At 36.2% G+C, this 27,862-nt stretch overlaps 1 protein-coding gene across 1 annotated transcript in view; it reads left to right on the forward strand.

Annotated features, from left to right (window-relative positions):
• Window positions 1–26,493, forward strand: part of AKAP6 (A-kinase anchoring protein 6) — a 122,624-nt gene extending 96,131 nt beyond the window's left edge. The window contains exons 10-14 of the mRNA XM_072427729.1: window positions 9,918–10,064; window positions 11,124–11,339; window positions 15,869–16,081; window positions 17,018–19,813; window positions 20,505–26,493. Coding sequence (XP_072283830.1) covers window positions 9,918–10,064; window positions 11,124–11,339; window positions 15,869–16,081; window positions 17,018–19,813; window positions 20,505–20,543 — 3,411 coding nt within the window. The 3' untranslated portion in view covers window positions 20,544–26,493. The remainder of the gene's footprint in view (window positions 1–9,917; window positions 10,065–11,123; window positions 11,340–15,868; window positions 16,082–17,017; window positions 19,814–20,504) is intronic.
• The last annotated feature ends 1,369 nt before the right edge of the window (window positions 26,494–27,862 follow it).

Below are 27,862 nucleotides of genomic sequence, written 5' to 3' on the forward strand. Positions count from 1 at the left end.
AAGAAAACATGTAGTAAGAGATACATTCAGGCTACCATTGCCTGACTCTCTGGCTCCAGTACATCACGTGTCCCTGATCACCAACAAACATGCAGATCAGAATATAAATATAGTGTGTAAGCATCCATGCTAAACTTAACTAATTTATCATCATTCTTTAAATAATATTATTGAATCACCTATTGAAACAACAATATTGCAAATATCCATAAATCAGCTTTAGTGAATTCTTGTTAAAGCTGAATTCCAGGCACATGGCTAAATACACAGAAACCTTACAATGTCCTTACAAAATACAAGCATTTGCATGTGGCCCCTGGCAGCTGACACATTGCCAGTTGCTCAGCTGTTCTTAAAGAACCAGCGCTTGCACATTTTAAGGCAGCGATGAGCAGTGCTGAACCACTTGCTATTCCCATTTAAATCTGTCTTGGACTGCCAGAGGTAAGACTACAATGTAGCATCTCACCCAAGGAAGTAGTTCAGTGGCATGAGGAAGTAGTAACCGCACACAGCCTCACCTAAACTCTGAACATAGCCTTCTTTAAGTCTGTGACTTGCCAGTAAAAGAAGAAGTAGCAAACTGAGGAGCTTTATATTATATTATATTATATTATATTATATACTGTATATATAAAAGAGAAAGCATTATGATTGTCCACAAGCAGCAAAAGCTAAACTGACATAAAATAAACATGTACAGTTGTAACACTGGGTTTTTCTAAGAAGGATTTCCATTGTTTTGGGGTTAGTTCCACTTCAAGGACTAATCCAGAAACATATTGATTTTTCCACTTTCTCTGAAGCGTCAAAGCATTATAATCAGCAAAGATAGAAGCTGGGTAAAGGTAGCATTTCTGGGCTGTAATAGTCCTATTTGAGTGAGCCAAGGATGATGTTCTTTTTTTAACTCTCACTTACATACAAGGAAACATAGAGCCTTATCAAATATTCTTTAGCCAGGCATGTTAAAGAGATCAACTTAACAATACTAATGTGTGGTTTTATATTATACATTTAAGGGTTACACACATAAACTCTTTGTATTTTAGGGGAACCGACTGTCTTAAATTTACAATATCAAAACAACTCATTGAAACAATGCATTTCCTGAAAGCAGCTAGTACTTGCACTAAGCTTTTGAAATTGATTTACTAATGGAATATAGGCTGTCCACTTGGCAAATTTCATTATCCCTATGCAATGAATAGCTCATTTAACTTAGTAAATGAAAGGAAGCACTGATAACTTTAACTACCCAATCATGCGCAAGGAAAATTCTGTTTTTCTCTAAATCCCTCTCACATAATTGGTTATTCTCTGCAAAAATAATTTCTACCACATTCACTAAGCTATGTGAATTAGGACCTGTGATAAGGAATGCAGACGGTTACCTAACAAGGTGAATTAAGTAAATCAGTGTTACCTCTAGTGGCCAATCTATTAAGTTTATTAGACAACACAACACATACACACAGTATAGATCAGTGTTTCACACCCAGGGGTCTGTGGAACCCTAGAGTTTTTCCAGGGGTTGCTAGGGGTCCCTTGAGTAATGAGCAATTTGTGCTTCCCAGATGAGTTTACCTAATACCAATGATCTTTTTGGCTATCTGACAGGGTGACATTCTTCCTACTGGCCAGAAATGTAAGAAGCATTCTTTCCATTCCTTCTGACCACCACACTAATATACTGTAAGCTGTGGATATAATCATTATCACAGGGGTTCCCTGATGACCTGGAAATTATTTCACGGGTTCCCCTATGTTAAAAGATTGAGAAAGGCTGGTGTAAAATATAACCTTTTACAGAGATTCATGTATTTCCAAAATTCTATTTAATTTAAGAAGCTACTTAATAAAGAATCAGGACGGTTTTAGGGTTTTAATTTTAATATGATATCAGATTCTCTTAGACATTGTACAGTTATGATTTCTTTACTGCCTTGTCATTTCATGGTTAGCCTAGAGCAAATGCCCATTTTCTCTTTCAAATTATTACATTTTTTCTTACATAAAATTTCTCTGGAAAGATATTATATAGCCAAAACTGCAGTATCTATTAATAATACAAGCATATATCAATACCTAAGATTTGTCCCGTGTTCTTTAGTGATGGGCAGTGTAGAGGAAAACAAACAAGTAAAAACAATTGTTCATATGCGGCAAAACCCTGCAGCGTCATTTGCAGGCAACCATAAAAATGCTTGAAAATTTCTGTGACCAATTCAAGAATTATTCCTCCTGCTTCATGCATTGCATTAGTAAAGAAGATTGTTAAGGGTTCAATGTCACAGTGATCAATGAAAGGAAAATCAGATCTCTCATGTGCTATTAGACTTTTAATATGTGGCCAATCTAAGAAGGTTTTGGTGGGCAACTTAGGAATGTGGAACTGTAGAAAGTGGTGGTCAGTCGAAACAGAGAGAACAATAGCTTATCAGGGCTGGGGAATGTGTAGGTAAGACCGAAAAGAAAAGACAGATTCTGGAGTCAGGATTGTGTCCCCTTTTAATTTAATCAGCCTGCCTGTGCTGGCATTATCCTGTGCAGATTCCTTTGCAGAGTGTGACTGTGTGTGTATACGCAGATGAGCTGTGGTGCGGAGATGCAGACATAAAGGCCCTTTGTTGCCTGTTGAATAGAATTAGACATGGGCTTTAAGGGAACCCACCACGGAGGGAGCACTGCAAACGCCATCATCAGCAACCATTATGAGCCAGGGAGACACAGCAGCCTATCATGCAATGAATATGTTTGACTCTGCTATTCTGAAGAAAGCAATCTCTGTGAAAAGGAAAAAGAGGCTTTGATTGCAAGCTTTTAGACTTAGACATTCCACAGAATTTTCTATATGCTGTTAAGTAACATAACAATTATAAAAGCAGGCATTTGTATTGTTATTTTTAGTTATGGTTATATAACACATTGTTGTGATTAATGATAGTTAATCCTATTTTCACTCATGTAACATTTTATCTCATTTTCCACAAGGTCTTAAGGTGCGTACACACTTCCAATTTTTATCGTTCCAATCGAACGACGAACGATCGATTGGGCAAAAAATCGTTCGTAAAAAAGTAACCAACGACGCCGACGAACGAGGAAAATTGTTGGAAACGAACGACCGGACCGGCGGATCGGATTGGGCGACGATCGTTGAACATCGTTCGTGTGTACGGTCGTTCGTTGATCGTCCATGTTCAGAGCATGCGTGATGAACGAACGTCCGTTCACTTTCCTGTCGTGCACATAGTTCCTCTATCGCTTAAACGATCGTATCTATTGTGTGTACAATATCTACGAACGATCGTGTCGTTACCTCTATGTGCAGGATCGGTGCTATACGATCGTTCGTATATATCGTGCAGGAACGTTCGTCGTTCGTTTTCCGACAATAATAATTGGAAGTGTGTACGTAGCTTTAGTTCTTTTACTGATGTTGGAATTTCATCCCTAAAACTGTTTTGCAATTGGATATAACATCATTAACAGAATAAATACGTATAATGACAATTTAAAAAATGAATTTGCTATATTTTTAGAAATTAACATTGTCATTTAAGTGTTCTAACACAACATGATGCATGGGTACTAAATGCACGTTGCAAACCTTTTATAATTCAATTCTTCACAAGCTTCACCAGTACTTTCTGTCATTGACTCCTCAGGCATAGAAGAGGTTAAGTGCTTAGTTTCCTTTTCCAAAAGGATTACAATGAAGCACAGGGTGAGGGGTCTCAGTTGCTTTTCTCAGCTCTAACCCTACAGCCACCCCATGAAAAATAACTCATAATGAATGTCTTAATTCCTTCACCAGGCTCTCCTACTGGCATTGGTCTCCCCCTTCTCTCTGCCTGGTTCTCCCACCCTCTCCCTCTGCCATACCCTCAGCTTTATGTAACTTTTCTCTTCTTCAACCCTCCTGCCATTGTAAGGAAGGACTCTGAATTGAAAGACATTCAGGGAGGAAAATTCTCCTTTTCTCTTTTTTATTGGTCAGAGGTCAGTTTTCAAATCCTCTATTATAATGTCATGGTAGACAATGTAATAAGAAAAACTAAGATATTGTTACATAAAAAAATATATGAAGGTATACACAATGTTAAAACCAAAGGAGAAGAAAAATATATATTCAAGTTAGAAGCACATCAAAGATCAACCAGAATACAAAAATAAATGCATAAAAATAAACTTTGCTTCATCAGAGAAAACAAAAGTTTTTTAAAGTATGGTCCAATCTGCAAAAACAGGTAATTAGCATCTCCTTGATTCAGCAATCAATAGTGATATTTCATATACACACACACACATACAAACATTTTCTGTGTCTGTCTAGACGTTAAACCTTTCTTTCCAGGTGCAAAGGGTGCCCCTTGTCTTTAATATTGACTTAGTCAACTTTCCATTTTGTTACAGTGTGCACCATCTAAAGATTTATAAAAGGTGATCATATCCCTGATATATACTGTTTCTTATTGTGTATCTATTATATCTCTCTATCGTGTATCTATTTCATCTCTCTACCACTATGTTTTAATGAGGCCCTCCTTGATCTTTAATAATTTAGATATTACATTCTGACCCTTTGTTTGGTTTCACAATATCAGTTTTTGAAAACTAGTACCTAAAACTAAACTAAACTAAGTCAATATGAGGTTATTGCATACTGCATGGGGCCTCTGAAAATGCAGGAAAATGAGCCATTTAAGGTAATGATCTTAAAAAAAAAAAAAAAAAAAAAATATATATATATAATATATATAAATTATAAATATCTCAAAAAGTTTTATGACTGCTATGCTGCTTGTTAGCTAGGGACCTATTCTGTCTAAATCCATCACCCTCCCCAGTCACTACCTGGACAGTGAAAGGAGAAGCAGACAACTGATGAGTTCATCTCTCTGTCATTCTGCACTCAGCATGTTACTGGTTGGAATGTGAGTAATCTCACACAGCCTATTGGTACCTTGTGCTTCTCCTTACTTAATCAGTCTGAGATCAAAGTACCGGAATTGCACGCTCTTATTACCAAGTCTAATTCCCTGCTTGAATTTAAAAGAATATATTAATGATAAATTACAGCCGAACCATACTTAACTCCCTTCCACCAATGTGACATCCATGCTGGTGCTGGTATTGGTCTGGACTTTTGAGTTGGGGATCTTCGCCCATGTTGATTTGTCATGCCAGGATGACGTACCTCCTACTAATAATCAAAAGATCATTCATTTTACAAAACAAAGTAAACATAAACATAAAATTCCTGTCTGTTTGCACATTTTCAATTTTTTTTGTACACTTTAATGATTACAAAGCTGCACAAACTTGTATTATTTTTTTCTGCCTGGAGTCAAGTTTTAAGTCTTTTACTTTGTGGATTGATATGAATAAACCTGTAAAAAATATTCAGGATATTTTCATTTGATAGCCCATATTTTTTATCATATTGTACTGTGTGGAAGTGTAAATAGCGACATTACTACCAGGATATTTCTTTATCAGTCAGCTTCAGCACCTGTTTCCTGGGCTATCCAGAAAGTGAGAATGATGCTCAGGGTAGTGCGAATAATTCCATAAAGATACCTTCCACAACCCACAGAAATGGTGTGGAGTGTTTTCAGGCAATTTGTCGGAGGCATAAAGCTGAGAAGAATTTAGTTTTTTTTAAGATTTGTTCAGACAATGATTGTTTTCCTACACTGACTTGCTTTATGAACATAGGATGGTAGAGATGCCACATCAAATGGTAAAAATAAACTACAGGGAAGTGCCACTAATATACTAAAATGGGTGGCCTACATTAAAATAATGTTTTAATGTAATTTCATGCAGGGATTTTTTTTACCATTATGTGCACAATAGCCATGTGCTAATTTCCTAAGGAACAGACCCTAATGGGTCAAGCAGGGGGATGCATGGGATTGCAGGGGTTGTAAGTCTTTTTCAGAAAACATTAAAAAACACCTTTCAGTTATTTTATTTGATGAGCTGGATAGTTGAAATGTAGTTTTTACATATAAAATATGCTGCATGCTGTCTCCAATAGCACAATGTAGCAGTGGGTATAACAAAAATATTCACGTGTAATAAGGGATGGAGCTTTTGTAAAAGATTGCCATCATCTAGTTGTGCCTGTGGCATTTGTGATATATATTAATATAGGCCTGATCTTTTGTCATTGTATGTTTTGGGTTTATACATTACCCTGTGTAGTATCCTATTAGCTGTCTGATAATTGCTAGCATAAATTGTACAGTGTAATGATTAATAGCTGAGCAGCAACAATAGAATGTGCAATGTGCCATGTTGCAATGAGATTGCAATTAGTTAATTACAAATTCATCAAGGCCAGTGGAGAATTATAATTATATATATATGGATTGTCCAGTCAGATGAAAAACTAAATTATTCCATATCTCCTGTAAAAAATATTGGTCTTCATATGGGTTTTGGTCATCCTATGTTTTTTGGATTAAGCCGCATTCCTATGAAAAACATTTGCCTCATTGCTAATCAATCACAGGGGGGTTGAACAACCAAACAGGCTGGTTCTATCCTGCACCACCCATCTCTACTCTTTCTCACTCCATAGAAATGTAAAAGAAAAAAAGTAATTTGTGCTGTCATGCAGCCATAGCAGTTAAGCAGTGGGTAGTGTACAACTGCAAACCATTGATTACTTTGGAAATACCTTGAAGGCAGATTTAGGCATAGAAAACCAAACTTGAAAAGATGGAATTTGCAAAAGAGAGCTTCATCCTTACATGATTGGATAAAAATAAAATGAACACAGGTTAACTTTGCCCTACCCTTTCATAGTGTGATTATAAGACCAACATCTGATTGAGCAAAGCTGGAGGTAATTGTGCAGTAATTGCTTCAAGATTAATATCACAAAATTAAAAGTGCAGAAAAAAAAATAAAAATCTTCTAACCATTGCTACAATTCATGATTGATTGTACTGGCCTGTTCAAGGCAACATAAGTCATTAATCGTGGAAAGATTCTTCAATGCAACTAAAATTGCAATATTACATGACAGTGCTAAGAGATGCCATGCTCAGACCTAAATGCATTAGACCTGATTTATTAAAGATATACAAGACTGGTGAAGATAGATTGTCATGGAGAACCTGTGTGATCCATCAAGCTTGGGATGGATTAAAAACATTTGGCAACTAATGGCAAGTGATTTTTTAGGAAATCTATTTCAAGTTTGCTGGATTACCTAGGTTCTCCCATAACAGTCTATCTTAACCAGGCCTGGTGGACTTTAATAAATCAGCTATTTTCTTCTACATCCTGAAGAGGCCATACGCTGGGTTAAATCAGACACCTAAATACCTAGACAACAAATACATACAGTACCTTTAAGTTGGTGGCCTTTTCATATGATATTGAATATATGGTATTTTGTAAAGGAAAAAGTTATATAGGGTCAATATAGAAAGAGACAATGAGTAAAACTATGATAGTATATATGAATGGCAACATTTCTGGTTACAGATAGTCCCCTGGTTAAAGACATCCGACATACAGACACCTCCTAGATACGAACAAACCTGTGCAGAATGGAGGCTGGATGGGGGGAGAGGGCAGTTTGCATCACTTGCAGAAGAAATCTTTTGCTAAAAACAGCTGAGGTTATTGGTGATCTTAGGGGGTTGAGCTCTTTCTGCAGCCTCTTGTAACTCTTTATTGACCAAGACAAACTCTGCAGTTGTTTCTTTTTGCATGTCAAAGTACAGCTTGCTCCAGAAGTTAATGAATGTCTAGGCTCCAAATTTTTTTTTGCATTCTTTGTGATTAACTTACATTGGGGATTTCATACAGTAATTGACACCATGCTGCCTAATGTGTTAAGCCTAATATGTTGAGACAAACATCTGTCCTAATTGCATTTATTAAAATAATGTACCTGTTCCAACTTACATACAAATTCAACTTAAGAAATTAAGAACCTACAGTCCCTATCTTGTATGTAAATGTATACTCTGCCTTCTTCACTAACCCCTCTTCATACCACAATCCCTGTGTTACATTTTAATAATTGTACAGGTGAATTTACCCCTTACCTGACAATAATAATGGGGGCTAACTAAAAATCCAAGTATAGTATACAAATATCAAAGTATATATATGGTCGGGTCAAAGGAGACCTGGTGATACAACATACATTTAGCCTTTTTATCAAGTGAGTTGCAACAATTTTAAAAATGGCCCTTCCAGAAGTCCTATGTACTGCCCAGAACTTCTGTCGTGGGCCCATTATATAACTGTTTTCTATCATGACCCCTTATATAACTTATATAAGTTATATATAAGTTATATAAGGGGCCATTATAAGTAACTTATATAACGTATATAACTGTATATAAGAACATAGATAGTAAGGTACCACTAACCCTCTAAAGATGTGAATGTCTTCATCACAATAAAAAACCTTATTAATCTTCATGCAATAGAAAAACTATTTTTTTTTTCTTTGCATTACACTCTTGTTGGTCTCCAGTGATTATGTGTGGCAAGTGAGACTTGGATTTCCCTTTGAAGAATGGAAAATCTAGATTACACAGGTGTTTATTTTATAGGGATAGGCTATCTGGTTCTTCTATCTTGGTTAGAGTTTTCCACTACAAGTAGGACTCTTGCAAGGTTTTAAGCAATATAGTGAAAAGTTTTCTTTGAATAGACAAGGGGTTAAATAATTAACCCCAAAAATGTATTCCTTTTAGCAACTGGTGATACCTTAACAAACTTCATTACTGGCTCTTTTAGGGACTAATGGGCCATGTTGTCTGTATGGCCTTTGAGGTTTTTAAAGGACTGTGTGAGTTTAAGGATGGGGGATTAGTAGAATCTCTTATCCCTCCCCCAGCACCACCTCCCTTGCCGCACTTTGCCTTATCCTTTCCAAAATTGAGTCTCTATAGCAACGATGAACTTCTTTTTCAACGTCTTTTGAGGTTATTGTGCTGATGTTTTTTCTTTGGACGGGGCAAAGGAAGAATGGGGGATTTATCCCCACCCCCCCAGCCAAACATTCCCATGTACACTTTTGTACACAGACATGTTTGAATCAGAATTTCAGCTTATATGCCTCTAAAACAATTCCTGACTATTTCACCCTTGTGTGCAATACATAACATGTATATAGCTCTGCTTATAGGCGATATGATTTACTCCTTCATGTCCTTCGTATTCTGGCACTGCACCACTCCACGGGGGACAGCTTTTATGTTGCATGTTGGCATATTTGTATTTACACAGTGCCAACAGTGAATACAGCAGTTGTACAAAAGGACGGATAGGAACACACAGACAAATACTGAGGGAGGTGTAAAACAACATTAAACAGCCAAACTCTGCAGTTGTCTCCAAACAGGAATAAAAGATGTGTGGAATAAGCTTTTCATTCTGTACAAAGCTACGTTGCTATATTTGACTGCTCTCCATGTGATCGTCATGAAACAATAAATTCCTGAATCAGTCCTTATAAAGTCAAGAAAAAGACATTTTAGACTTTATGTCCTTAAAGTGGAACTCTAGGCATATAGACAAATAAAAGTGTAAAAGAGAACAACTAACTGGTCTACCTGCAAAATTCTTTTCAGACATTTTTTCATTCTTTCTATTGGTGGAGCAAAAGTAAGTTGTCCCACTTTTCCACCTCTTGACATCAATCTATCACAATAATATGTTCTTTATAGTATTTTGTGAGATGACCCAAAACGATCCAGGGCAGAACCAAGGATCATTAATGTGAACCCCCTGGCTGGGGGTGTGTAAATATGACATGGATTGATAAAATTGCAAATTATTTGCAATAGCCTTTTACAATATCTGTTTGCTGGAACACTCATTTATGTTGTTTTTTATATATATATTTATACCTTTGTCCATTTATTCTACAGAGGTGCAGTGTGGAGATGTCTCTTAGGGAAGACCGGATGCATGCTTTACTGCGTCAGTTGGCGACCTTGAGAAAGGAAGGTGCCATGCTACCTATTAACATCCAAGACAAGGAAGAGATGATTCAGGAGAAATGGGAGATGCTCAAGGTGAGCTTCATTTGGTTAAAGTAGCCTTAAATACAAGCATTTGAACCAAGGTAGCATTCTGCCAGAATATCAGTGAAAGACAGATTGTACACATTTCATACATTTTACCTTGACATACATTTTCCCTGCTTTTTTTCTGTTATCTGTCACTGAAGTCTTTAGTATTTGGGACATTATTTGCATAAACATTAGACATTTGGTAACGTCATGGACTATTCTGTCTAAATTAAATTCTAATACATAGGTTTAGCAAATTGCCTAGTAATGGTCCAGCAATTGCTAGGTGTTTCCAATTCCCTACACATCACCACATTCATTACTAGGATGTTACTGTTTTTTTAATAAAAACTAACTTTTAGTAAAGGCGTGGACGTGTTGTGTGGTCTTTTAATTCAAAAACAAAAACTGTAGCGCCCCCCCCCCCCACTATACTAAAAAATACCTGTAAAAGAAGGCATGTAATCTCCTTTCCTGGTGCCTGATGAACACTGCTCTGTTTCTGGGTTCTCATCCTTCCAAAAAAAGGAGACACTTCCTGGAGAATTGATCTCCTAGGTCATCGGCAGATCACAGTGTTTTATCCCTCTGACCTTATGTCATTACTTTATCCTATATGTATGTCAGGTCATGGGGCAGAAACAGTGAGAGCTGTGGTGGCCAAGAGACTGTCTTCTGGGAAACTGACACTTCTAGGAATGTCTGAGGACAATTTCCAAGAAATGTGTCATGGCATGGCATAGGAAAAGGTGAAGCTTTTACTTCAATTTGTACAAGGTTTTTTTTTATAGATGTTTTAGATTGCATTTAGTTTATTGGCTAAATATCATCTAGCATTATTGGACTATATTGCAACATGAAAAGACAGATATGACATATTGAAGCCTTATACCCCCAGTACCGGTAGTTAGCCCTTGAATATTGTGTTCTAGTACAGCTGCGTCATTTGAACAATGAAGTACTACCACATCAAAACTATTTTGCTTTCTGTATAAAACGGTTCCTGCTTCTTTGCATTTTATTAATGCTTAGGTCTCACTCTTCTGCTGCTCTCCTCCACAGAAGTCTCTTTCTGAAGCTCTCTCATACTCTACACCCCGTCCTGTGCTTTCTCCCGGGAGTGGAAATCTAGTGCAGCAACTTGATCAGCGAGTAAAGGAGCTGAAGTCTTGGCTGAGGGATACTGAGCTGGCTTTGTATAACTCTAGTCTGAGGGTAGACAAAGAAGACAATGGAGGAAATGAAGAACGTCTACAAGGAGAGCTTCAACAATTCCAGGTAGTCAAAAATGTTAATTTTGTGGTACTGCTTATCAAACAGCATTTAAATGAAGCTGGATCTGAGAAGCACTATAATGTTTCAGAAATCTTGCTTTATATACTGGGCCTAATTTATTAAAGCTCTCCAAGGCTGGTGAAGATAGACTATCATGAGGGAGCCTAGGTGACCCAGAAAACCTGGAATGGTATTCTTAATAATCATTTGTTATTAGTTGGCAAAAGTTTTCAATTCTGGACCAGGTCCATTCCAGGTTTGCTGGATCACACAGGTTCTCCCATGATAGTTTATCTTCACCAGTCTTGAAGCACTTTATTTAACCAGGCCCATTCATTGATAAAGCTTGGAGAACAGGCCCTGGAAATGTGTCCCTTTCACCCATTCAATGTTTATTTTTATTTTTCTGCTACCTGATGGTAAACCTGTCCATGTATGAGTAACATAAATTTTCATTTTTTATAACCCATCATTTCATTTTTTATAACTCATTATTTGAGTTGTTAGCTGTATTCTTTCTTCATAAGCCAAACTACACCAACAGCCTTGGTTATTTCTTCCTAAAATGTATCATTTTTGTAGAATCTAAAAGTGAACCTTGCTATTTTTCAAGCTTCAAAAAGGTTTTAAAAAGTTCATTGTCCCTTTAAACCATCAAAGTAATAAATATGTAAAACCAATTGTTTTAGTTGATCAAACCATTTTGCAAATTCAGAAAATTAAAAGGTTCAAAATCTTTTAAATGGTTTATTGTAAAGATAAAACTCATAGCTATGGAAATTAAAAACCAAGATTCTAAAATGATCAAGCCATTTTGCTAATTTGAAAATTTTGCTAGATAATAAATGTTGTAAATAAAATGTTGTGGGTAAGTATAAAAAGACAAGTTGGAAGTCTTTGATGTCTAAAGACACAATTTTGGTCTTTGCCAGGACAATATAAGAGAGATACAGAGAAAAAAACATTGGTGGTGCAACTGGTACTGGGTTTTGCTGCTATGCAAAGTGGAAGTGTCAGTCATCTGCCCTATTACACTACCAATTTCTTTCACCTTTTTTTTCCAAAGAATTCCTTTATCGTTTGACGGAATACATACCGGTACAAGGTAGTAAACACTACAGTGTTTATAGACCAAACTAAAGTAAAAAATGGGATTTGTACATGAGATGCTAGTCAAAAGGTCATAATTATTTGTTAAAGTTATTTGTAAAGCCTAAATGTTTTAAAAGCATTGGATAGAGTGGGGAAAGGTGGGACTCCTACGGGTTATTCTTTTCTTGCTTTCACTGGGATGATTCCCTTTCACTCCTGTCCCACAGACACTACAAAATGTAAGAGAGGAAGTATGGGGATATCCGCTTTAGACAGTTGTCTCCAGAAGTCCCCACTGAAACTTTACTGGAGATAATAACCTCTGGGACCACCAAAGAGGGTGAATCTCCATAGAGATAACACAGCAAAAGAAAAAAACTAATGGGGTTATAATCCTTTCACAGTCTTTCCAGAATCACGAACTAAAACATATGCTTTAACCACATATTAAATACTTTCATATGAAAATTACATCATTTGTATTAATGATTTAATGTGAGCTGAACTTAAGAAAAGTATATATAATTTCTTTACCAAAATGTTCAATATTTTCAAATTATTTTAGTATAGCATAGTTAAATAAAAATGTACACAGCAATATCTTTTCATTTCATTAACATAGATAAAACAACCATTGTGAACATAATTGGGGAGAATGCATTCTCTTCTATCTTTTTTATTTGTCTCTGAAGCTGATTGTTGTTCCCCATCCACCTCCTACCAGCCCAAGTGTCAGTGTAAGTGATGTTGACAGGCACGATAGGAGATCAATATTCTCACTATAATTAGTAATAAAGCCTTGGTGGTGAGGTCAGGGGGGCACTGAGCCCCGCATTAGCCGAGCACCCTGCCAGCTCCATGCATTGAGCCGTATGCCTATAGCATCAAAATGCTTGCTACAGATTTTTATTTTTTACTCTTGTTCAGCAGTACCACTGTGTATAAGCAATACAAAGGGACAACATTGAATTTATGACCTAAATTGAGTTACATCCACTGAGTTTACATTTATTTGATTTAAAATTAGGCAGTCAGATTTACTCACTGTAGCAAATCATTTTCTTTTGATTTACTTGCCCGTAAAAGAAAGTTTTTTCCCTGTGTGCTGTATTTTAGGTCAGCCCTAGCTGACCTGAGGTTTAAAGCAGTTGTCAGAATGGGGAAATGTACTTTTTACTGTAGCAAAAAAAGTTTTAGTAGCCTTTTTTTTCAAGGGTATGTTCATGTGAATATAGGACGCAGAAGAGTTTGCAAGACCTTTGTTACCACCCATTACTCTCATGGTGTGAACACATAGAGTGAGAAATTTAGATCAATGATAGGTATGGCCCAAATGTTTCTTGCATCATTCAGGACCGGATAGAAAAAAGTTGCTCCTGCCAAACACAAAAAAGTATGCTAAATTTCTGATCTGAAATGCTAAGTTTCAGTCTGGTGATTGAGAAGCAGTTGGTAAGAACGCGCCAATACATGTGCATTTATGCACACCAAACATTTCTTTTCAGGGCCTTGTGAATGTAGCCTAACACAGACCAAGACTGATATTAATATATCAGTACACAAGTATACATTGTACCATTATCTGGCCATAGACACAGGAGGTTGATCATAAATGGAGGCTTAAAAATGACCACTCTGTGGCATTTTCCTCCAGACGCAAAGAGTGCCCTCTTATCCATTTAATTTCTACATTACAAATGGGGCAATGACCTATGCTTTTTTTATTTTTGAAGGATGTAAGATGCAATGCAGAACTATTATACCTGAATTGTAAGGGGTGATGTCAGTGTCTAAAATTGCCACAGGTGGCACATCAATAGTGGCCACCTCAATGGTGTTTCCCCAATATGATCTGCCTTCTGTTTGGGTCTTGAATCTTTGCAATGGCATGTTCATAATTTATGTGACTGTATTCTTTCATCCAATTGCTGGTCATTCTCTTTTCCCTTTAAATTTTTCAAGGATAAATGTGTTTTCTATTGAGTTGGTTCTGTTCATAATATATCCAAAATAAAAAAAGATTCAGTCTAGTCCTCTAGGCTTCTAATGGAAGGTTGGGTTTATATTGTTAAATGATCTATTTATCTATGAGTAGACCAATATAGCACACCAGTGTAAGGATATGGTAATCTGTTCCTAAACCCCAATAGCATGTTCTACATAAATGATGTATAAATCAGTTCATATTACTCACCAATAAATCACTTTGTATAGTTAGATAAGATCTCAATAAATGACTTTCTGTTGTGCCATAGCACCCTTTTTCTGCGAGTCATGCTTGGCACTGAAACAATGGCATTAAATGTTATCCATGCTGCTTCTGGATCCATGCCTTTCCATCATACTCTCTGCTAGTTACCAGCCTGATGTGTAGACTGATTTGGGTCCTTCTCCCCTGTGAGCTGTGATTAGGGCCCTGCCATGTGCTTCATTATCAGTGAACACTTAAATAGTGCCATTTAAAAGGCCATATTTCTGCCTTCCTCGTTGGGCCAGGGATGATACATGGTGATAATTGGCAGAGAGAGATGGCTCTCAGTGGCCTTTTAATCGCTCTATTTGTCAGACTCTGCGTCTGTGAGAGACGAATCATATTGATGGCTCCTCTCAGTTTTCTAGTCACTGACACTTAACCTGTTCATAGCCACACGTACCTGACACATTTTCCTATAATTAGGATTAAATTTATATATGAAGATTTTTTAAAAGATTGTAAAAAACAGTAAGAGGCCAATATTACAGTGGTATTGCCTTTGAACAAGCTATTAGCATTAATTATTAATTACATTATGCACATATGCATCACTTTTCTCATTTGCAGGAACAGTTTTCTATTTTTTTCCATATATATATATATATATATATATATAATGTATAGTCATACTCTATAAACATACAAATTTTGAGATCACCCTGGATGTGAAATGATAATAAAATATCATTAAAATATACTTGTTTAACTATTTTGATGCTATAAACTTATGAAAGATCACAGGGATAGAGGATCACTTCGGGTGTAATGGGTGTAACACAAGTGATGACCAATTTTCCCAAATTAGCATTAAAATTGTCTAATCACAAATAAGATGACAGTTCATGGATTGCTGTGAGATGAATGACTATGTCATTGCTCTTTATGGTCAATAATTAGTACAGATCATGTCATATTATATACTCTTTAAATGTCAAGTCTGTGAATATGAAAGAACCTTCCTTGTAAATCAAATTTCTTTATATCTAATCAAGTAATTGCTATGTCTAGTTGGGGTTTTGACACAAACACAATATAATGCTTTTAGGCTGTTATCAGATTACCATATTCTATAAATGCATACAAACTGTACATTATCTGCATACCCATGTTATGTCATAAGTTTTTTACAGCATTATTTCTGTTACTATCCTCATAATCCAAGTATTTGTCCATCTTATTACCGCAGAGTCTCTGCTCTGAGCTTAGGCTTCGTAGACGTGGAGTGGCTTCTGTCTTGCGCTTGTGTCACCATCTTCTAAATGCCCAGGACCAGTCTCCCCACCATGATTCTCCCAACCTACAGCTCCTAAGCGTAAATCTGGAAAGGCGATGGGAGGCCATAGTAATGCAGAGCACACAATGGCAGAAGCGCCTGCAGAGAGAACTGGGTGAAGAACAGGTAAGAATTTAATAGGCAAAATTTGTTTAGAAATTATGAACAGTGGTCAGTAAATCTGCAATATTTAGAGTTTTGTAGGAAAAAGCAAGAACTGAGCTCTCTGAATTTGTGAACAATGAGCATTGGGGATTTAAAGGCAGAATGCTTTCAGATAAGGTAAATAAAGCCAGGTGAGATAGCGATTTAGGCTTAGGTCAAGGTTCAGCAACTTTACGTGTCCAACTGATTACCTAAATATACTGACTGACTGACCCAAATATGCTGAATGACAAGGTTTTTCTATCAGTGGATTTCAAACTTTTGGGGTATGCTGGAGAAGAATTTATGCATTGGTCCCACTCTCTCATCCTCTCTCAAGATTTTCACAAAAACTAATGCACCTCTGGACACAATTAAATAAGCGTATGCAATGTCACAGTATTTTTCAATGCAACAACAAATGTGTGCTATCATCAAAGCTAAAGGTGGTCCAGTGAGTGTGGGACTTTGGGGCATTGATATACATGCATAAACCTTAGTAAATCAAGCCTCTTGAGGAAGAACTTCAGTGTATAGTTATAATTTGAAATACTCACATAATGGTAAACTCTGATACAGTTGTGTAGATTGGAAAATGAAATAAAAGAATAAAAAGCTATACTAGACATTGTTTGAATGGAGACATTAAAATAATATTGATTATGTGACCTTTAAAATGTGACCTTTTTACAGCTAAAAATGTCATGGCATGTTTAATACGTGCATTAGACGAGAAAACTAAAAAGATTAGGAGTGTTTGTTATCACGCATAAATATGGCGGTGTATAGTATATATGGCTTATTTAACTCCATGATATGTACATGTTCTTTTTTGTATGTACTTCTTTTTTATCTAAGCTGAATATACTTGTTTTGTAAGATGAGCTTGGTTATTGACCATGTATTTTGCTGGAATAGGAGATGGATCATCTGGTGGACCCAGACTGGGCTGATTTGAACAATTCTGGTGGGGAAGAAGCTTTGGAATGGGATGAGACTGACATCACTACAGAACCTGTTTGTGATACAGAGGATAATCAACAGCCCTCAGCAGACATGGTTAGAAGATGCTGCTCAAGACAAGTTGTTCCAGATGACCCTCACCAGCCAAGCCCTTTTCAGACTCCTGTATATCAAGTCTATAGTTTGCACAACATGGAACGCTTTGACACAAATCTAGATTTGTCTTTGAAAGAGAACAAGAAGTTGGATTCCCTAGCACCCCTTCCACTTTCTCTTCTGCAAGGCTGCAATTTTTTATCTCTGCCAGATTTAGCTAATGAGTCTCCACAAGCTCATCGCCTTACAAAAATGCAAGTAGATTTTAGTGGTCACTCTGAAAGTGAAAGTGGCATTGCAAGTGGCGAAGGTGTAACTGCTGCTAATTCAGAAGGGTGTCTATCTCTGGATGGAGAAGGACCACAAGGGTGCCAAGATCAGAATGATGATGTAGGTCAGATTGGCAGTAAAATGGTTGGACTTGGACAATTTTCTAAATCAAAGCCTCCAACGCCACTTATGTTTCAGAATACTTCCCAAATACAGCCTAACAGACTCAAAGCCATGAGTTTGGAACAAAATCAGAGGAAAGTTCCAAATTTATGTTTCCAAAGAACACCCAATCAGACTGGTGTAAACAGGACTATGCTTCCTGCTAGCTCTTCAGACCATAGCCTTGAGGACAAGGTGGATTTTCAGGACCTGATTGAAGTCTTAAGTCCAGAAAACTCTCAATCCAGCTCTTCATCCCTGGAATCACTCTCAGTCCCTGGTGAGGTTCTAGAATCCCCAGCACTCAAACGTAGTGTGTCTCTGGAGAGCTGGCCAGCCTCATATAAGAGTAATGAAGATCTGTTCAGTCAGCAAGGTTCAGCTGATATTACCCCAGGGAGTGAACCAGGGGAAGAGTTAAGCAAACGTACCTTAGACTTGCTTAAGAGGCTGGAGGATATTGAATGTCCCTCTGAACAAAAAATGAAGCGAAGTTTATCTGATGACATTACCCTAAGATGTAGTTCCCGAAAACCATCTGTATCTGGTATCAACCTATCACCAGACAAAGAGTCATCAGGGAATGAGGACATTGGTTCTGAGTTGACTGAACTAAGTAGCAGTGAGGAACTATCATTGAAATCTGAAGATATGATTGTACTGAAAGGTAGATTAGGATTACTGAACTCCAATGCTAGTTTCCGCAAACATCTAAGTCGTTCATTAGGAGGGGAAGAAGGGGAAGCTAACTTAAGCATGATTGTTAACGTATCATGTACTTCAGCCTGCACTGATGAGGAAGATGACAGTGACTTGTTGTCAAGTTCCACTCTCACATTAACTGAAGAAGAGGAGGAGGAGGAAATCGAAGAGCCAAATTCCAGTATGGGAAGTGAAGACGAGGCTGGAGATGGTACAGGACTACCTTTAGGATCAGATTTTATCCGAAGAGAGTTGCAGGCATGGATAAGACCTTCATTTCTGCTTCCCAGAGAAAGAAGAAAAATGAATAGAGTGTTACAAGATATGGCTGGTACTTCAAAATCTGAAAAGATATTGCATAGCTCTATACACAAACAGAAGGCGAACAATGGAAATGATAAAGATTTATCCAAGGTTCCAACAACATCAAGAGAGGAAAAAAGTCTAAAGAATTTAGGTTTGTTGGTGGATGATGTAGAAAATGGAAATGTCCACAGTAAGGTAGAAACTGTAAAGGACACTGAGATAAAGACAAACCTTTCTGGAAAGAGCAAAAAAATAGGGCCATACCCATCAATATCAATAACTAAAACAGAAAAACTACATCCTCCATGCATGCCTGCCTTAGCCTATCACAAGCCCCGTGAGCTAGGACCATCTTCAAATGCGAAGAGCAACCTACGTGTTACATGTGATGCAGTGGCAGATGTGGAAATGACAGACAGTAGTACACTGGTGCCAGAAAATAGGCAAGATAAATCACCCACTAAAGGTATAGAATCAGCAAAGGAGCCTTCATGCTCTTGTCATAGTTCAGCACATGAAACATCTAGTAGTCCAGATTGCACTGTTCAAGACTTTGTAAAGGAAATTTTGGGTATGACGTCTAATGCACTTCATAGATCATCGCCACAGGATGGACAGAACCAAGGTACTGGAGCACAGATCCGGGAGAAGGTGCTAGAGTATTCTCGTAGGCAGCTGGAAAGAGGGGACTTCTACTCTTACTTATCTCTTTCCTCTCATGACAGTGATTGTGGGGAACTAAATGGATCTGCCACTACAACTGAGGTGCCAACAGAAGGTTACACAGAGCAAGAAATTGAGGATATGTTCGAAGCTTGCACAGATGACAAGAAAGGAATATCAATAAAAGAGCGGTTATCTCAAGATGTAAGTGGTCTTTCCAAGTTGTCTGCTCGAAAAACTATGGTTCCAGGAGCATCAGTTAGATGCCTTCCTAATTCTACTGTCATCAAGAATCCTCTGAATAAAGTTCCAACCTCAGGGCCACAAACAACCTCTAGAATATCTTCCCAGAAATTTCAGGATCATTTAGCAGCCAATACAAAAGGAGCAGGCAAAATCTCCAGCAAAAAAATACCCTCTATGAGAGAAACACGCTCTGAGCCAAAAGGGAAAAGTTCTATAAAGCCGACAGTCTCTAGCCTTCCTATCCTGCACAAAAGGGTCCCTAGGCCATCAACAGCAAGCAGTTCTAACCTGGGCACTGGACAAAAGGTATGTGTATTCTATTTCTGCCTTTATTAATGTGACTGTGAACACAATAAATGTAATAGAAAGTGGTTAACTAAGTAGGCTCCATAGATTCTTTATATACTAAAAATGGTTGATGTTTGTAATAATATCCATATTTATTTATCATACTATACATACAAATATGAAAAACCTGGAAAGTTGCATTACATGATACAAAGTGTAATTTGTTTTAATTAAGTTTAACCCCAAGGTTAGTAACCATTTTGAGGTTTTCTAGTGAAAAGTATTTTTCAGGTACATACCAGGTACATAAAAAACACTAAAATATATCTCAATTATTTGAATTTTTTGCAAAGCTCCTGAACATTATCACCATAGCTGCTTGGGGCGGATAGTGTATTCCTATGTGTAATTCTGTATTTCAAAAGTTAAAGTATAGTTGGAAAAACCCAATTTAAAAGCCTTTGCAGATTTTTTGAGTTTTATTGCAAAGCCCCCGAAGATTTTATTGCCACAATTGCTTGGGGGTGGCAAGGGAATCTATGGGAATGTGTCCCAGAGAAAAATTAAAAATTGACAGCATACATATTTTGCAGCAACAGCAATTTTACAAAAAACACCTGACTATTGTGTTTAAAAATGTAAAAAATATTAGGTGGTGTTTCATATTAAGCCAGATTCAGGAGATAATACATGTTGTTCTTTTTTACAGAGATCATTAAGTGGCTCCAAGACTCACAAGGACCTGTGATTCTTCAGCTCTTGACAAGGGTGCCTCCTCTGCTGGGGTGAAGGTGGCAGTGTGCTATGCACTGATCTTCTGTCTATGCTTCCTCTCACACAGCTTTTTGGGTGTACATCAGCTTCCTTATGTGAGCAAACCTGAAGACTCTCTGACTTCTTCGGTGTAGAACAGGGTATAGAGAATAAGGTGCCCCAAAGCAATGTGTATCACCCTCAAAGACCAACTGTGCTTTTTTTGGAAGTATGATATTTACATGTAAGCAAGTCTGTATTGCTCCAAGGTTATGTAAAGATTATTTGTGAGCCAATGGAAGAAGATGTTCTGTTAACAATGAATACAGAAAATAGATTGTTGCAGTTTTGCAGGTACCTGCTTGAGGAACCTGAAAAAGGACATAATGTTATGTGAGAAATTACAATGGACTGAAAAGTATGACCAATGAGTTAGTAAGAATAGTATGGAAGGTAATGATTAGGATGTAGAATGTAAGTGATGGTAAAATATTGAAAGTTGCTAAACAGGAAGAATGAAATAATTTTAACTCCTTTGTCACTGATTGAACTGGTCTGAGCAGTATTAAACTCTCTATATTTGGACATCTTCCCAGTAAAGGTGATTACCAATCATAATAAGAAGATTTTCAGTCTTGTGTTGGAGAATATAATCCATCAGAGATGTTTGTAAGGGTCTGCTGTATGTGACGGTCTTTAAACTAAAATAATGTAGTATTATTTATTTAAAGTAGACCAAAAAGCAATGATTATGTGCAAAGTGCTTTGATACATAGCAACCAACCAGAATTCATTTCTTAAATGATCTGACTATAGAAAATGTAAGCTGAGTTGGTTTCCATGAGTTATTGCATGTTGCATAGCATCCTTGTTCCCTGGGTCACCACATTGCATAGGCTTAAGTGTTCACAATATGTGACTTTGAACTTACTTTGAATTGTTTGTTTTCTATCATGCTTCCCATTTCGAAGAGTAGCCATTTTATTGGTGGGTCAAATAAAAAAATAAATCTATTCATTCCCCAAAAGATAGTGAATGCCTATGATTGCGGTAGGGACACAACACTCCAGAATAATAATAAAAAATACCTATATATATAAAAAAATAATCTAAAGTACTACCAGCAGGTCACATTTCTAAAGTTTTTACTTTAGGCAGACATAAGGCTGTTGATAAATTGACTTCTAGTAATTTTGCCTGATTGTTTTTAAAGCAATTCATGGCACAACAAGGAAGAAGAGAAAATAAGAAAAGGTCTGTACAGGTAAATAACAAGAAGAGCGCTATCCTTACTGTCTCACATCATTTCACCCCTAGTCTATACATAAAGCCCAATGAGTTCAGCGGTGAGCATGAGTCTGACTCATTCTGCTTCAATTCATAGCTTTATAGAGTACGCAACAGTTTGAGTCACAGAGAAAAACATTTTTGAAGTATCTTTCACTGTATCACTGATAGATTTAGATGTCTTTAAGCAAATATTCATCAAGAATAAAGGCTAGAGGTTTATTTTAAATGTATGAGGTCTAGGTGGGTCAAGATCCATCTAATCTACACTATATGGATTTGGTGATCTTCACAGCATCATCCTTCTTTATTCCCCATTTGTATGAAAATAATAAATCATTTGTGCTAACAGGTTTGAATGTTTGTGGTCGTTGGCACAGTAATACATGGTATGTGTGGGCCTGGAATAATTCACCATTTTTTTTTGCTACGGAGCAGTATAAAATAAACAGCCCACCTTGGTAATATGGACAATCTTTTAATGAAAGGATGCAGGAGTTGTTCCTCAATAAAACATCCTTCTGAAAGTTTATTCTATTTTATACTTTTTTCTGGGGATCAAAAAGGTATTGAGAGCTTTAGATTTTCCAGACAATTACACTTCTGGAATAATTAGGATTATGCATTTGTGAATTATGTTTACAGCTGCCTCCTGCCTACAAAAAAAGCTTAAAATTTCTTACAAAAATCTTTGTTTGCTACACATTAACACTAACTCTTAGCACACTCAACTGCCACCACCAGGTAAATTCTAGCATAAGCTGTCTACAAGGGTATTCATATCACATTTCCTAAATGTCTGGTAAAAAGTAATGTTGATACATGTCCTGCAAAGACTACTGGTACTTTATTAGATAGGAACTTTGTACATCTTATTGACCTTTTACGCTGCTTTATTAAAAACTGCAGTAACCCAAAGCAACCAGTCAGAAATAATCTCCTAATTTAACTAAATGCTGTTTGGTTGCTAATAATTTCTGCACTTTGCACATCATATGTGTCCTTTTAATGCCCTACTGCATAAACCTGATTGACCTTTACAGCACAAAAGGCAATTTTTTTGCAATATATTATAATAAATTGTTAATAAGTTGATGTAGGTTCATTTTATGAACGAACTTCACAGGTTTCAAACCACAAATACGCTAATGCAAGATGTGATCACAGCTGGCATTACTGTTCCATGATTTCTTCCAGTAATATTTTCCACTATACTTTAACTACTACATAAGAGGATGATGGTATAGTGGAGTTAGCTAGGTGTTATAATTATGGGGTGTGTACAAAGACACAGGTTTGTAAGGTTACAGTTACAGTATAAAGGATCTTCACCTGCCAATTTCTTATTATACTATTACAGTGTATCAGGCTTCTCTTTTTAGAAGTTTTATAAATCTATAATTTTAGACATAGCTCTTTATAGTGGTTGGGGTGATAGGACCAGCCAAGCAATGTTTGTAGACCTAGGTTGCCTGATGCTACTCCAGGCTTAGATACAGCCAGTGCCCTTAGTATATTAGGTATTATAAACCCAGCCTGCCAGATCACAAAACATGTTTGTGGTACAGACAGGTAGGAGAAGGAAACCAATACTGGAATTCTTTCAACCCTGGACCCCACAGCAGATTGCATAATTGCCGAAAGGGCTGGTTTGATGCCAACATGTAACTTATCTGTGCCAGTATTGACTTCTCCATTTTTTATTTTTATCTTTTAACCTTAATATCATAATGTTGCATATTTATTTTCAATAATTAGAAGCACCAAACCCAGAAAATGTTAGGATAATAGCATGAAGCATAGCTTATCACTTCCATTTGATCAAAGTGTATATTTAGTCCTTTCTACTTGTAGACAGGACTGAATATAGCTTCATGCACTGTAGATTTAAGCTTTGAGGGAAAGAGGGGACTTTTTAACATGTGTTTTCCATTTTCCATCAGCAATGCAAAATGTATTAAAATAAATATTAATTCATAAAGGAAATGTCACACTATCAGAGCACAATTAGAGATGGAGAATACTCTACAATAAATGGGATGTGACCAATTGAAGGGTTGATTGGCTTAATAAATGGGGGGCTTGGGGAACCAAGAGTTGTCCAAAAACAGTACAGAGCACTGTTATCTGTCACACAAATATAGGGTTTTAATTTTAATAAGCCTTGTGGGAAAGCCTAAATAGCCCTGGGGTATGCCACGTGGGAAATGGTAATGGCTCTAGGATTTTTAAATTGGTTCAATTTACAATGTTTAAAAAGTATAGGTTGTTGCTTAAAAGTGGTGTACCAAAAAATATGGAAGTCAGAACTGTGTCCAATAAAACACATAGACCTGCATACAATACAATGTTACATTAATACAATTAATTAATTAAATAATTAACATTGAATACAATGTTAGCCACATTTTGTATTCTCACAATTGTGCTGTTATAGCAGATATTAGAGCACTTACATAGACATTTGCTGCTCTACAAATAATATTGTTTCCTTTATTAGATTTGTTATCGGGTCATTGACCAAGTGTTCTTCGTTTTGCCAAATGATGTAAAATTTATTTCTGATATCTGCCTTTTTTTAAAAAAATCTGAACTTTATTAGCATTTTTTAAGAAAATATACTATGCATGTACTATTTATGTGTTTACAATAAGGGTTCCTGCCCTCTAAAGATACATTATGTGCTTTCATTTTAATGAATAAAATGTACATGTTTCCACTAATAACCTTGTAGATGTGAAGGTGAACATTACAAAGATCCTGAACACATTTACCAGAAAAGTTTAACTAATATCTTCAAAAAATGTCAAACATCTTTTGTTGCATAAGGATAAATTTACGGATTTAATATAATTAATTGTTAGAGATATGTTAAACCAACAGACGATTATTTTTACTAAATGGATTGCCTGTAACATGTTTCACTAAAAAAAACATTCAAAACATAACAGCGCTAGAATTCACAAAGATAAGATAAAAACAAATTATACTGCCATATCCCCAGTTTAAAAAAAATATAAAACACTGTGCAGTTGTAAAGCATAGCAAGCATGCTCCATACATGTGCCTTGCCCTCCGCCTGCCTAGGGAGCCTGGAGTTAGAGCGCTATGTATTGAAGCAATGAAGAATCCACGACCATTTTCCTCCAATCACAGATATTTCTTTGCTGAATTAGCCAGACAGAACTTGTTTGGATTACCTTAAGGTCTAAACATGGCCCAGATTTTATGAATGTGCTGTAAAATATGGGTCATGCTACGAGTAGCCGATAAAATTACTAAGTGATAGCCGCTTCCCATCATAAATACTGGGAAATTGCTCCTTTATCAAACCACTACCCCAAAGTAAAATGGCATGAATAGTTCGGCCAAAAATTCAAAATAAAGTAACTAAAAATGTCCATTCTTTTTAAAATGACATGGTAACTCATTTCATCAGCAGTATGTGCAGGTAAACTTCTTATTTTGTATAATGACATTGATCATTGTCTTGCTTCTACCTGTGGATTTGAAGAAAGAGCAGTTTCTCAATGAAATCTGACTTCAAGATACATTCACAGGAGATAACTGTGTTCTGTTTTCAGGTATCAGAGTTGGCCAACAATTTACCAAGGTATTTACATATTAAATACAATTACAGATTTAAAAAAAAAATCAGTACTACTGACAGTTGCATTTCTTTTTAACCAGGTAAATATGAAATACTGCATCTGAATATTTTTATTATACACGAGTTATAATCTGCAGGTAGAACTCTAATCAAGTCTCTAAACATATCCTCCTCTTCTGAAAGCACATACCGCAAGGTGAATTAACAGTGTCTGCCAGAAAACACACAGGGTGCAGAACTTTCTCAAAAACATGTGTAATTACATTCTCTAATATATGAATATTTTCTAAATAAACTGTATACAAATAAAAAAAAAATAACATACATTAAAAAATGGCCAAAGATCATTAAAATTTCCCCCAAATGCTCCATCGAAATAGTTGCAAATGCACAAACAGCAACATAGTTTTAAGAGAAAGTTTATCCAAAGAAAAAAGAAATGTGCAGTTGGTTGGAGTTACATTTGTTCATATAAGTCCTGGTACTGCAAAAAAGCTGTCATTCTGCAGTAAAATTCTATAATGTCAATCCTATAAAAGATGAAGCTGCGAGTGCCCCCCCCCAACAATATATTGGTAATCACCATGAACAAATGCTATTTCGAGCTAAACAGAATTAGTTGAGGATGATAGGTCTATCTCGTATAAGAACCTGTATTTTATAGCGCTTTTATGTTCCACTTGTATTTTGTTTAATCTCCGGCTTTTGGTTGTTTTAAACAACATGCATAGATGTCAAATATCAGAGACCTGAAAACTTCTATGTGGGCTATATTCAGAGGAAAAGGGTGCCTTGCCATATGTCTTATTCATTCAAAAAGTTTGAAAAACATTCATGAATGGAAGTGGAGTATGCAGACGGGATGCGGAGGTTAAGTCAGTAAATGATCCTGGGTGGAAGATGGGAAATGTGTGAATATTTTCTGTATATACGTGGATGTATTATATCAGTGGCAGAAGCTTAAATGTCTGTTGTGTGTTCATGTGGGGAATATTGGCCTTAAATAAATTAAATATGCATGGGAACTTCAATAATAAATGCTAAGAAAATGGCACATCTTCAGTCTGTGTTTCTTTCTTTTCCTGGAATAATGTAGTGCTGTTTTTTGGGTGTTTAGGTGACAATTGATGATCCAACACATGATTCAACTAAAATGTGTTCATTAAATCCACATGCATCTAATATGATAGAGAGATAATTGCAGTGGCTTCATGGAATTTGCAGTAACTCATTGTAATCAGGACTTCCCTTTGTATTAAGATCATTTTAACACAATATATGATGGGGTGTCTGATGATACATGTCCTGACTTACTTCTTATACACACATTACCGGGTCATTTAGGAATAGTTGTACTGATAGTAATTGCTTTCCTATTAAATAGTATTCCACTGGTATATGATATTTTGTGTCAAATGCACTGCACTGAATATAAAACAGCAGTATTTAGGGTATTCTGGCTGATTACCAATCAAAAAAAAAAAATGATCAGATCGGTCAATCAAGAGCAAAATTGATATTGGTTCTGTTCTTGTTCACCAGCCTTAGGATTTCCTACTTCAATATTTTTGTATATTTAGATGCCCAATTGGTAAAAATTGTAGAAATTTGGATTTCCCATAATTTTCTGTATTGGCATTTAAGCACGTCTATTCTACTATTTCCTTATTCTATCCAAAGGCAAAAACAAAAAAAAAAGTTTTGGTCAAAACACAAAAAGTTAGGAAAATGCATATGATCAATTTCCATTTCAGCAACACAACAAGAAGAAACAAAATCAACCTAACAGGAATGAAAAACTGACTCCATCCAAATTTCCTAAACCTTTTTTCCTCTATCCTCTATTTCGATTCTTTATATATATATATATATATTTATTTATAATCATGATATACACTAAAGACAAAAGTAATATTAGTGCAGTTTTTTTTTAAGACCGCCAAGGTCATAACATATAATTTAGGAATACTATTTCCTTTGTCATATGCAAATTCATTTATAAATTTCAAGTTTATTTGGTGTTTTTATTGTAATGTGCTATTATGTGCTAAAAAAATAAATACATTAAACACATTAAACCTAACATATACATAGCAAAAATGACAAAAACATTAGGTGAGGAGAGGAAGGGGTTAATTACAATGAAATACAACTTTTAATCAAACATTGGTTATCTAACAGGGATTCATTAGCACAGTTTATAGTGGCAAACCAAATCAGTGAAAAATGTACCTTAAAATGCATATAATTCCTGATTAGAAGCAGCAGAGAAAATCAGAATGTGATGCTCTTCGTTCTAGCTTACCAGGACTATTTTTACAGATCTCTGCACTGTGCTAAACCCAAAGCTTCTATAAAATATTATTGATTAAAATCACACTCCTAAAAGCAGAATACAGTACCAATCAGTGGTGCTC

This window comes from Pyxicephalus adspersus, chromosome 12 (assembly GCF_032062135.1).
Source record: "Pyxicephalus adspersus chromosome 12, UCB_Pads_2.0, whole genome shotgun sequence".
Classification (NCBI taxonomy): domain Eukaryota; kingdom Metazoa; phylum Chordata; class Amphibia; order Anura; family Pyxicephalidae; genus Pyxicephalus; species Pyxicephalus adspersus.